The sequence below is a fragment of the Mesoplodon bidens genome, assembly GCF_964165515.1.
Source record: "Mesoplodon bidens genome assembly, chromosome: 4".
NCBI classification, from domain to species: domain Eukaryota; kingdom Metazoa; phylum Chordata; class Mammalia; order Artiodactyla; family Ziphiidae; genus Mesoplodon; species Mesoplodon bidens.
The window spans coordinates 53873293-53885762 of NC_138160.1; the positions used below are offsets into that span (position 1 = coordinate 53873293).

The 12470-nt window shown below is 34.9% G+C and overlaps 1 protein-coding gene across 8 annotated transcripts in view; it reads left to right on the plus strand.

Annotated features, from left to right (window-relative positions):
* ERBIN (erbb2 interacting protein) overlaps positions 1–3929 on the plus strand; it is a 112088-nt gene extending 108159 nt beyond the window's left edge. For all 8 annotated transcript variants that reach the window (XM_081233898.1, XM_081233900.1, XM_081233901.1 and 5 more), the window contains 3 exons: positions 368–460; positions 958–1032; positions 1836–3929. In XM_081233898.1, coding sequence (XP_081090024.1) covers positions 368–460; positions 958–1032; positions 1836–1943 — 276 coding nt within the window. In that variant the 3' untranslated portion in view covers positions 1944–3929. The remainder of the gene's footprint in view (positions 1–367; positions 461–957; positions 1033–1835) is intronic.
* The last annotated feature ends 8541 nt before the right edge of the window (positions 3930–12470 follow it).

Below are 12470 nucleotides of genomic sequence, written 5' to 3' on the forward strand. Positions count from 1 at the left end.
ACTGTGTAATTTAGATGTTCTACAAATGGAAACTGATAATAAAATACATGTTTTGTGTGTATGCTCTATGTCATTAAAGTACGTGCTGTCCAAAATATATAAAGTCAACATTAATTGGTTGCATATCCTCATAAGATAGCAATAGATTAATTTAGGAGCTATGCTTTATAATCCCAGCTGTGCCTTTAACTCACTAACTTATTAACATAATATTTCACATTGTAGTTTCATTTCATCTGCCCAAATATTTATTTTAGGTGAATTCTTACATATTTATGTTTTCCTGAACTTAATTTACCAGTGTGGTTATTATTGTATTGTAGCTTTTTCTGATATTAGTAATAAGTTTATTTTCATATTAACTCAGATTCGAGTGAGAGTTGACAAGGATCCAGAACTTGGATTTAGCATATCAGGAGGGGTTGGGGGAAGAGGAAACCCATTCAGACCTGATGATGATGTGAGTTTTGTTTATATATCCTTGAAATGCCCATTAATTTTTATTCACTAAATTAGTACCTTTTATGCATAAGTAAAAATCTAACAGATATTTATATAGATATAGACAGACATCACCTTGTGATTTCCCTCTGTACTGTTCAGCTTTTTGTTTTGAAATGTGATCAGCTCAAATTAATTGTTTGAGGACTACAAATTTAACCAAAAATTTTTAATGTTCATTATATTGTGAAGTGATTTTTTAATTGTTAATACTTTTCTTCACATCTATAGAAGTAACTTTTTTTTTATCACTTTAATAAAAATCACTAAAGTCAGAATTACCAGAAGCACAAATAACATAGCATGGTCACAATATTATTCAGAGAAGACAGGGAGAAAACTTGCACCACAATTCAAATATTTGCATACTATTAAAAAAAAGATTGCTCCTTGGTACTGTTTTATTTATGCATACTGCTTTCCATCAAATAATTATCTTTTTTGTTGTTATTAAAGGGTATATTTGTAACAAGGGTACAGCCTGAAGGACCAGCATCAAAATTATTGCAACCAGGTGATAAAATTATTCAGGTAACTAAGATACGTTTTTTATTACTTTTTGTTTTATAACATCTGCCCTCCTCATCAAGGGATTATTAAATGCCAGATTTGAAAGTAAGCATTTTATGAAGTTATCTTTAAATACTTGTGGATGAAAACAGTGGCATTTCTTATAGGCTACTCTCCAGTGCTTTCATAGCTTAAAATATTTCCACCTTGTACCTTGGAAGATCATACTGATATTTTTAAATAAACATTAGCATTTTTTGGAATATATCTTAGCCTTTTGTTTAAGTTTATGAATGTTAACTTCTTCTAAAATAAGATGATAAAAGAATCTCCTCTGTGTGTTACGAGAATTAAAGGATTTAATTCACAAGAAGCACTTAGAACTGTGTGTCTGATGTATAGTAAAACATCATTAAATGTTTAGCCTAAATTATAAGAAGTGTAGTGTCCTTGATCTGGTGACTCCTAGGCAATGGGAAGACTAAGCCTTGACCTGTGTTACCCTTGCAGCTTGGTGACCTCAGTTGCACCTTAGCATGTGCACACAACACCATGTCTGACACTGTCTTAGACAAGTGCTTCCTAATGTCAGGTTGCTATGTAAGAATCATCTGAAAATGCGGGCAAGATACAGGTCCTGGGTCCCACCTTCAGAGATTTTATTTCCATAGAGATGGGGTAGGGCCCAGGAGTCTAGATGTTGTTTTAAATTGCCAAAATGATTCTTATTTTCGGCCAGGTTTGTGACCTGGCAGAAATTCAAATGCACAAATGCAAATAAATGACTATGAAATTTTTTTAAGCTTTTTTCTTCTTTCTTCTAGGCTAATGGCTACAGTTTTATCAATATTGAACATGGACAAGCAGTGTCCTTGCTAAAAACTTTCCAGAACACAGTAGAACTCATCATTGTACGAGAGGTTTCCTCATAAGAGCTGTGGACTAAAAAATGGAGAGACAGCAAGATTTATTGGAAGTTACTTGCAGGGGAAATTAATATTTTGACTATTTTTATATATAAAGAACTCAAATATGTTCAAATTTGTACATTAATGAAATAATGGAATTTGTGGTTAGAGGGAAAGAACCACTGTACAGTATATAGGGGAGACTGTTGAATTCATACCATATAAAACTTTTAGGTTTTTAAACATAGCAGTCAAGGCTACAAAAACAAATGTATGTTGTTTTTGTATAGAGTGTAGGTTTATTTTTGGATTTCATACACATGATTGAACTCTGTGCAAGGCTCTAGTTAGCCTTGATTGTAGCCCAGAGAGAGATGGCAGAGCTATCTATCTCATAGCTTTTATGCCCTTATTTTTATTCAACTGGTATTAATGTTTTTCTGCTGAAACTTTTTTTTATGTGGGCAAGAGATTCGAAGTGTTGGCTTTTGCTATGTGCATATTGAATTGAAGAGTGAGTAGGTGAAGGTGGTGCTGGTGGGTTCACTTTCCAAGGCCAGATTAAAACAGTTATTTCCTATAAAAATCTGGAAGCAAAGAATGAAAAAAAAACAGCTGTTAATGTGTTTTTATTAATAGAATAATGCAATAAAAAATGTGATGTCTTTTTAAAGAAATAAAAAAGACAATAATTGCATTTTATGAGCTCTTCAGGATCTGTTCTTGTCATAGCCATTACTCTACATCTGCTACTAGTGAATCAAGTTTCAATTTTTTAGTCACAGGAAATTTTAACTCTTCTGTAGATGCATGTCCATGCATTTTCTTTCCTTCTTTTTGTTTTTTTTTTTTTTTGGTCCATGCATTTTCCATGATGCAGAAATTCCTTGATTTTTTGCAAATGGTGGTACTTGCAATCTGTTTTATAATTAGTACTCCATTTTAATCTTAATTTATAATTTTTATTTTAAGCAACAAATGAAACTGAAATGGCCAGTTTTAAGATTGTGTTGCTGTAACACAAAATGTAAGAAGATTTAGGAAAGCCTCTTGATTTTGTTTGGCCTCAACATTGCCTTGGTAAAGTAAAAGGAAACAGTACGCATGGAGCTAGGAAACCAAAGCAAGTTTGTGAAACTGGCACAGTGATAGAGAATTGCTGTGGAGAGTTGTAGAGCAAAGGGATGGGTCCTTGAGGCCTACCAGTGTGTAATGGTGTTCAGATAAAGGGCTGTTCCTACAGGTAACATTAAATGTGAACTCGACACTTCAGAGTCTTTAAAGGGTTTCTAAGTGTATCAGTGTAATAGTGTTTTACCACCAACTGCCTTTGTTCCTCGTTAGTGTAACAATTATTTGATAGAGGTTTATTAATTTTGTTCAGACCATTAATTTTATTTGTTTTTGTTCTGTCTATGTAATCAAATAAAATTTGAGTGACATGCAATGGTAAGAATTAATGCATGGTTATTTGGACCAGAAAAAAGTGCCATAGAAGACCAATAACTGTTTTTAGTCGAGGCTAGTCCGAGCGTTTCATTAGAGCAATATTCAGTTATTGCAATTCATTTTTAATTACTAAGAAATATAATTTTGGAATTTTGAATCTGTTTCGCTTTGTTCTTCAACCTTGTTTTAAGGTTAAGTCTTCTATAAGACTAGCGAAAACAGCAATCTACATTATGTTTGCAAAAGTGAGTTGGACTCGTTTGTTTCTTGCTAGTCAGAGTAAATAGGCAGTACTTTTAAAAAGATGTGAACTCCAATACTGCACTTCTTTCAAGATGTTATCAATTGGTTATTGTACTGTATAGTTTTAATAATATTGATTGAAGCCCTTTAACAACTCTTTGTAAATTTTAACTCATTTTAGTTGATTTTCAGTACTATTTACATAGGAATTGATTTTTATGGATATAGTAGACAAAATGTGCTGTATTTTGATAAAATTCATTTATTGTATGTGTGTTGTAATCTCTAAAAAAATGACAAACAGCTTCTTTAAGACAAGCCTTGGTGTTCCCTTTATTCATAGTTTATTTTAAAATATTAATTTTGGCATTCTAAAATTACTCCCATCATTTTTTATTGGTTTCAGTCCACTTTTCAGTCACATTCTGCTTTTAATAAGGAATACAAAAAATAGGTATAATTCTGACATTTTCAACTTCTTTACCTTGAATCAGATACACAGACTGTGATTTCGGAAAAGGAAATAAGCCACAAAGAACAATTGATTCATCAATGATCTAACCTTAAATTAGTTGTCTGCACATTATATTGAAATATTACAAGTGCAACACATGTTATATGCACTAGTATTTTATTCTATTGTAGTTAATTAAAAAAATTTTTAATGTTCTCGTAACACATAAAGTCAAGTAAGGAAGTTTGTTACAAGATGAGTAACGTGACACATAACTTAAAAAACGAATAGCAAAATAGTTTTGCACTTAATAGCCTAAGTTTTCTTCTAAAATACTGGAAAATTAAATAACAAGAATTCTTCATTAGAATTTTTGTTTTGGTAATGATAAAATTTCAAAATTTGAATAAAAGTAATAATTTAAATCTTTTGAGGAAATAGAAGAGACATTTTTAGTTTATATATTATTGAGTAATCTAGTTAAGGCCCATGCCCATAATTGATATACTTATTTTTAATAAGTATTATGTAGCAAACCATCAAAACCAAAACTGTCTTATTTTTAGTAACAGCATTTAAAATTGACCACCCTAAAATTTTAAACCATTAAAAATTATATGCCCAGCACAGAATTGTTTACACAAACTAAAGTTTTATGCTGATGCATTAAGGAATCATTGGTTCCTCTGAGTCCATGAAATTCTAAAATTCCCTACATATTTATTTTGTAAATATTTTTCTGACCTCTTTGGACTTGAAGCTGTGTATATACTTGAAAAATTCTTTAAGAACATTTAATCCCTTGTATTTCTGGGTATGGAAGAAGTGTAGGTTTACCTTATTTTTTACTTCTGAAGGAAGCCTTTGGGATGGAAATGTTTTTTAGTTCAGGATTGGTGATCAGTCACATCTACTTGAAAAGGTATTTTTTTCATTCTTTGTTGAAGTTCTTATTAGCTTATCCTTTTGGTTTAATGTACAGTAAATAGATTGCTTACGAATGATATATTGAAATCAAAATTAAAATAATTTTGTTTCATTAAAAGAGTTAATGAATACACATAATTGATGATGAACAAGGGAACAAGCAATTACTTTTAAAAGGTAGTCTAGATTATATAAGTAGCCAGCTCAAACCTTTAGGTAATCCTTCTGTTTCTAATAATAGAATTCAGGAAAGGTTGACTATCTTTTATCTAAAGCTGCTGTTTCTTTACCTCTGCAGAATTTTAAGCCCAGCAGGGTAGCAAACACAGTCATTTATAGTTTTGGAAAAATCTTAAGAGAATGCCATTTTCTTTTTAGGACTTTGCATACTCTTTGTGAAGCAATTTGCGGAATTAAAATTTACAGTCTCCAAAAATGTACAGTCCTAAAATCCAAGCAACATTCTAAACTGAGAAGGTTTATTTGGGGAAAATACCTCAGTAGAATTTTTAAGAAAGAGGCTGAAGAATGATGCTACTGTTATAATTCCCTTTTTCAAATATAACAACTAGGGACAGTTACAATCTTTCATAGGATTTCATCTGGCCAACCTAGCTTCTCAGTCAGCCCTCAGTCTGATTTCAGGATGATATATGAGAAGCTCATGTATGCTTTCCTCCCCCCAACCCTGTGATTCAGTAAAGCTATTTTTGTTTTGTATGATGAACATTGTCGATAAATATTTTTCCTCAACTGACCTTGCTTTAATCTAACCAAACCAATTTTGTTCCTCCAAGGCAGAGCTTTAGAAGGATTTTTTTGTGTGTGTTCTTCTTCCCAACTAATTTCCTTGTCAGGAAACTTAAAGAAAAATAAGCTAAAACTGAAAAAATAAAAGTTGAAGAAAAATTAGTATGTGGAGCATGAGTTCTTAGGGTAGATGATTGTAGGGCTCCCCACCTTCATGAAGGGCCAAACCTAATACTCAGAACTAATGCCATCCCAGAATGGGTATTAAAACATTTCGTTCACATTTGGATCATCCTTCAAAGGAGCATTTGTTTTCCTAAGAACCATGTGCAGGCTTATCTCCCAAAGTAAATTGCTTAAGGTTGCACACTGGCTCATCCTTCATGCTCCCCTTCCCATCCATATCCCTAGAAGTGACAAAAGATTATTTAATACTATGATAGGTGAAAGTATTTAATTTCCAAAGTTTTGGAAAATAAAGGTGTGCACTGGATAAACTTCAAGGAATTGTTGGAAGACCTAGGGCAGGTAGGGCCAGAAGATTCTATCACAAAAGGTGTATTTGGCTTCAGGGATACCTCAAAAGTAGAGACAGGACAGTGGATCAAGCAGGAGTTCTAGTGATGGTTGGGTGCTGCATCATGAGAAACTGGTTAGGACAACCACCTTTTTTATGCCAAGCAATGTGCAGGAGATGTCTGGCCCAAGGCAGGAGCAATGAGTATGGATGCTTAGATTAGAAAAAAAAAACAGTGCAGCCATTTTGAAGTGGCATGGCCTACCCAGTGTAATATCGCCTTCACCCACCATCAGTGCAGGTAGTTTGAGAAGGTTATTCGCTTACTGCAGTCAAGCTCATACTACGATGACAACAAGAGTTACTGAACAATTGAAAAAAAGCAACACCATGAAGAATGTCACCAAAGAAATCACCATTTAAAAGCAATATCTTCTGAAACTTATGAAAGTATTTAAATATCTTCATAATGTAAAGTAGAATTTGTCACAAATTCAACAACTGTGCTAAGTAGGAAGTATACACCTAAAGAGCAAATCAACTCTCTCTCTTAGATTTGGATTCCATAGAATGTAATGCAAAAGAACTAAGAAATAGTATGAACTGAGACATGAAAAGTCTTCATGTTCCAACTTGGATCCAATAGAGTTCAAAGGGAGAAGGCAGGAGATAGATACAGAATGAGAAAAAATGCTCAAGAAAATGTCCTAGATCTGAAGACCAACATAGGTCCTCAGATCAGTGGGTCCATTCATAACAAAAACTGTAACATGAACACACTTCTAAATAGATCTTCATGAAATTTCAGATCAGGTATAAAGGACACCATGCAAAGTTCCAAAATGTGAAGGAAATTACTTGTAAAGTGAACAAAATCAGATTGACAATTTTCATCAGCATCATTGGATACAAGGATACAGTAAAGCAATATATCCAAAACTTTACGGTTATTTAAGTCTGAAAGCAAAATACAGTTTCAGGAATTCAAGGTTTCATAATTTACCTCCCACATAACCTCTCCAGAAGAGGTACCAGGGGATATACTGGAATAAAATGAAAATTTAATCTCAAAAGTAAATTTGGGATCCAAGAAATAATGTGACCAAAACCACTTGTAGAGCAGAAATAGATGTCCTTAGTATTGATAATAAATAATGTGGATGTAAAATATTAGAAAAATCTTAAGTTGGAATTCTTGTGGCGAATAATGATTATACAAAGACATTCAGTATTATGTGTTTTTTATACAAGTAAATGCAACAGGCTCTAGATTTTATTTATTTTTTGGTCACACAATGATGTGTATACATATAGTTTGACTCCACTGCATTTGACTTATCCATTTTTATAGTGATGAACACTTGATGCCTGCACTTCACCCCGTGTTGCCATAAACACCACAGTGGTGAGTATCCTTATTTCATTTTTTTGAACCTGTGTGAGAGTTTGTCTAGAATATGTACCTAGGAGTACAATTGCTAGGTCATAGATACTATTAATTTCACAAAATACCACTAAAAGTACTTTCCACAAAGTCTGCACCAGTTTATGCTCTCACTAGCTAAACATGGATCTCATTTCTCCACATTTGCAAATAGTACTATGTGACTTTCTAACTTTTGCATGTTTGATGAATATAACATTGTATTTTGACATTGGTTTAAATTTCATTCCTTTAATTACCCGTGGTTTGACAAGTACATATACTTGTTAGCCATTAAAGTTTACCATTCTGTAATTGTCCTATTCCCTTTGCCCATTTTTCTGATGTTTTCAAGGCTGATTTGTAGTAGTTCCTTGTCCATTCCTGATATTACTGTCCTTTCCTTTTGGACATTTGCAAATATGTGTTCCCAGTCCAGTCTGTTTAACTTTGTTTATGGTGTATTTTGTTTACAAAAAAGTTTAATGTAGATGAAGACGAATCTATCAATTTGTCAACAATAAAGTATATCATTATGCTTTATTGTTCTTAAGTCTTCCCCATTGCTGAGTCAAAAAGCTATTTTCTCACATTTACTTATATATATATATATATATATATATATATATATATATATATACACATTATTATTTAGATTTTAATCCATTTAGAGTCCACCATGGTTTATGGCCTAATGTTGGGATCAATTCCTTGTTTTCTTTACATCATTTACTAAACAGGCTTACTTCTTTCTATTGATCTGTGATGCAATCTTTATTGTGTATCAAATACCTCTGTATACACAGACTTTCTGAGTTCTTTATAGTGTTCTTTTGGTCTGTTTTTCTGTTCTTATACCTATACCTTTTTTTTCAGCAAATTTGAAAGCTTTATAAGGAACATCTATCATCTAGAGTCTTCCATTAACATTTTTCTATATTTGCTTTTATGTACTATGTTTTCTTTTTTAACTAAAACTTCATATATATATATATATGTATATATCAGTGATTGTCAAGCTTTACCACATCAGTCACCTGGAGGGCTTGTTGGGCCTCACCTAAAGGGCTTTTGATTAAGTAGGTCTGGGTTGATGCCCATGAATTTTCATTTCTAGCAAGTTCCTAGGTGATGCTTATGGTATGGAGATAACACTCAAGAGAATCATCTTCCCTTTTTGCTCCTATTTTTCAAAACTGGCTCAGGTATATGTACATTTTTATTTTTCCATGTATGTTTCAGAGTAAATTTGTTGGTACTGATTGTTCTGGCCATGATGGATTTATCCTCCCTTCTAAAAAAACCCCAAACAGATAAAATATAAGAAATCATGATCTTCAAATACTGGACATCAGGCACTGAAGGACAGTGATCCCTGAGGGACAAGGGGGGAAAAAAAGGTGAAGTCTGCAATTGTCTCCAGCTTACTACTACCTTGAGAGTATTTCCAGGCCATGGATCATGGAAGGGGAGCCCAGGCAAGCTTGGCAGACTCCCTAAATTGAGGAGGTGGAGCTCAGAGTCCAGGACACCAAGGGAGGTGTAGTTCACAGGGCAGAATAATGAAGTGGAGAGAGCTGCACAGAAAGAGAACTCCAGAGATCTGTGTAGGGTCCCCGTTTTCAATTCAGCTGAGTACTGATCAGCACATGTGTGAGGAAAGTCCTCAGGGCAGGATAAAAAATTGCCTGAAAGGATTTGAGGCAACAGTGCCCTGTGCTCACAAAAAGTGAATAAAGATGCCCATTTCCATCAGCAAGTGTGGAAACCTCATGAGTCACAGGCATCCGGTAGAGTACGTAGAATAGTCTTGCCTCAGTAATGGGGAACAATTAGCCGTAGATTAAAGACTGCTCCAGTACCACTGGAATTCATTATTTTTCATAGTGGTATGCTTTGATTTCCTTTATCTTTTATTTATCTACTGTATATTTTTGTTTTGTGCTTACCATGAAGCTTCCATAAAACATAAAGTCTATTTTAAGCTGATAACACCTTTACTGGAAAAGTCACAAATGTGTGGACATTAAACAACATAGTCTTGAACAACAATGGGTCAAGAGGTAAATCAAAAAAACATCCTGGTGAAATTGTAGAAGCATTCCCACTAAACACAGGGAAAAGGAAGATACCCATCATTACCACCACTACTCAGTACTGTAGTGGGATTCTAGCTAATCTAACATGATACAAAGTATTAGATAAATAAGTAAATAAATGTAATATAGATATTTGAAAAATAGAGAACAAATTTATTTTTCCACACATCATAATGTAGAAAATTATTTATTTATGTATTTAACAAAACTTTTACAGAACTAATAAGAGGCTTTAGCTGAGATCAACCTGGTGGACCATTATCTCCTTGGCCATAATTGATTGTACCTCTTTCTCAAATTGGACTAGTTAGATTCTCTTTCTCAAGAATTTGGAATTGGGGTAGTGATTCTAGACAAGGGCAGGTACTAGACTTGTATAAACACGGTAAGTAGGTGCTAAAATTTCTATTGTAACAAAGCCATTTTCTATTGTATGCTTTGAGTAGCTGAGAAAGTAGAAAGAATGAAGTAGGTCCAGAAGGTAACATTACACAGAGATTGAGAGATTTCCAGTTATTGGTTTCAGTTCCTGATAAAACCCAATTAATATTCTTGGATTCTGGGCGATTCCTCTAGATCCACACTAAAAATCCTCTCATTTTTTTCTGAAGCTCAGTTGAGTGGGTTTCTGTTTTGTACAACTCAGTGATACCTAAGACTTCCCAAACAAAGGCTCGGAAGATGTGGAACATTCAGGGAACGATGGAGTGAAGCTCGTGGGTTGTGAAGCACCAGGGAATTTAAATGTAGTCATTTACTGGAAAATAAAATCTTTGATAAGAGCCTACCTCATGTACCTTTAGCCTTTGTCAGGTCCTTAGCTAATGAGAGAAGAGGGTGGCATCTGAACAAGAGTCCCATTTTTACCAGTAAGTGGAGTCAAAACACTTATATGCCAAGATTTAATATAGGTCCTGGAAACACTTGAGGTTAGGCTCTAGCCTCTCTGTAAGTACCCATACCACCAACTAAGATAGGACTAGTATGGTAGGCAGAATTCTCACAGAGTCTCCATGATTCCTGACCCCTGATGTCCACATCTTTGTGTAATCCCTTCCCCTTGAATATGGGTAGAACCTGTGACTTGCTTCTAACCAATAGAATATGGCAAAATTGTAAGGATTTTGTGGATGAAGTTAAGATACCTAATCAGCTGACTTTGAATGAATCAAAAGGGGGATTATCCTGTATGGACCCAATCTAATCAGATAAGACCTTTAAAAGTGGGTCAAGCACAGAATGATATCAGCAAAGTGGTGGAACAGGAAGCCCTAGACCCTCATGCCTCTGTGGAGACACAGATTTAACAACAGTTCTTGGGTCAAATACTTAATGTGAGAGAGAAAGAAACCAGTTAAAAGATTCCTGCACCTCAGGCAAGTGTAAAAACAACCATATCAAATCCTGGTAGGAAAATTTGGGACACTTTATTTTGCCAGAGCCCTTCATGCTGTGCAGTGTGATTGGGAGGAAACCCCCAACTCCCATCTACTCCCTGGGGAGAGAAAGGGGTAGGACATACATCTAACATTATTCTTTTTTAAAATAAATTTATTTATTTTTGGCTGTGTTGTGTCTTTGTGGCTGCGCGCAGGCTTTTCTCTAGTTGCGGTGAGCGGGAGCTACTCTTCATTGCAGTGCGTGGGCTTTTCATTGCCGTGGCTTCTCTTCTTGCGGAGCACAGGCTCTAGGTGCATGGGCTTCAGTAGTTGTGGCTCGTGGGCTCTAGAGCACAGGCTCAGTAATTGTGGTGCATGGGCTTAGTTGCTTTGTGGCACGTGGGATCTTCCTGGACTAGGGCTCGAACCCATGTCCCCTGCATTGGTAGGTGGATTCTCAACCACTGTGCCACCAGGGAAGCCCACACATCTAACATTCTGACTTTTAGTGGGTGCTGTATGAAGGACTGGTTTCTGTCTTGCCTGAATCCAAGCACAGGCAGGAACAAGGTGCATACGTGCAGGTCTCTAAGAACAAAAACAATTATCATACACCAGAGTGCAGTACCACAGACAGACATGTGGAGCTCCAGTAAACAGTGGTATCACTGCTTACTGTAGCACCAGAGAGTCCCAGTAGTGCAGGCAGACAAGAGGAAGAACTCCTGAGTAGAAACCAGCTAAACTCTTCATTTAGGAGATTACACACACAAGCCCAGAGAGAATGCATCCACAGAGAATGCTTGAGAGGTCTCCAGAATCTCTAACCAGGTTGAATGGAGAAAGTCCTTCCTATACAGAACCAAACTGCAAGTCTGAAAGAGGTGACAGATTTGTCAAATGCCAAAATCCCAACAAGAAACATGCAGAGAAACGAGGAAACATGGCACATTTAATGGAACAAATGAAATCTTCACAAAGTGACCCTAAAGAAATGGAGATATATGAATTACCAGACAAATAATTGAAAACTATCATTATAGGGGTGCTCAATGAATTAAAAGAGAGCACAGGTAGGCAACTAAATAAAATCAGAAAAATGATGCATGAACAAAATGAGAATATCAAAGAGAAACAATGAAGAAGAATCAAACGAAAATTCTGAAACAGCATACAATAACTGAAAGAAAATTTACTAGAGGGACTCAACAGCAGCCTTAACCAGGCAAAAGAAAGAATCAGCAAATTCATAGACAGAATTTTGAAATTACTGAGGCAGAACAGAAAAAAAACAATAATGAAGAAAAATG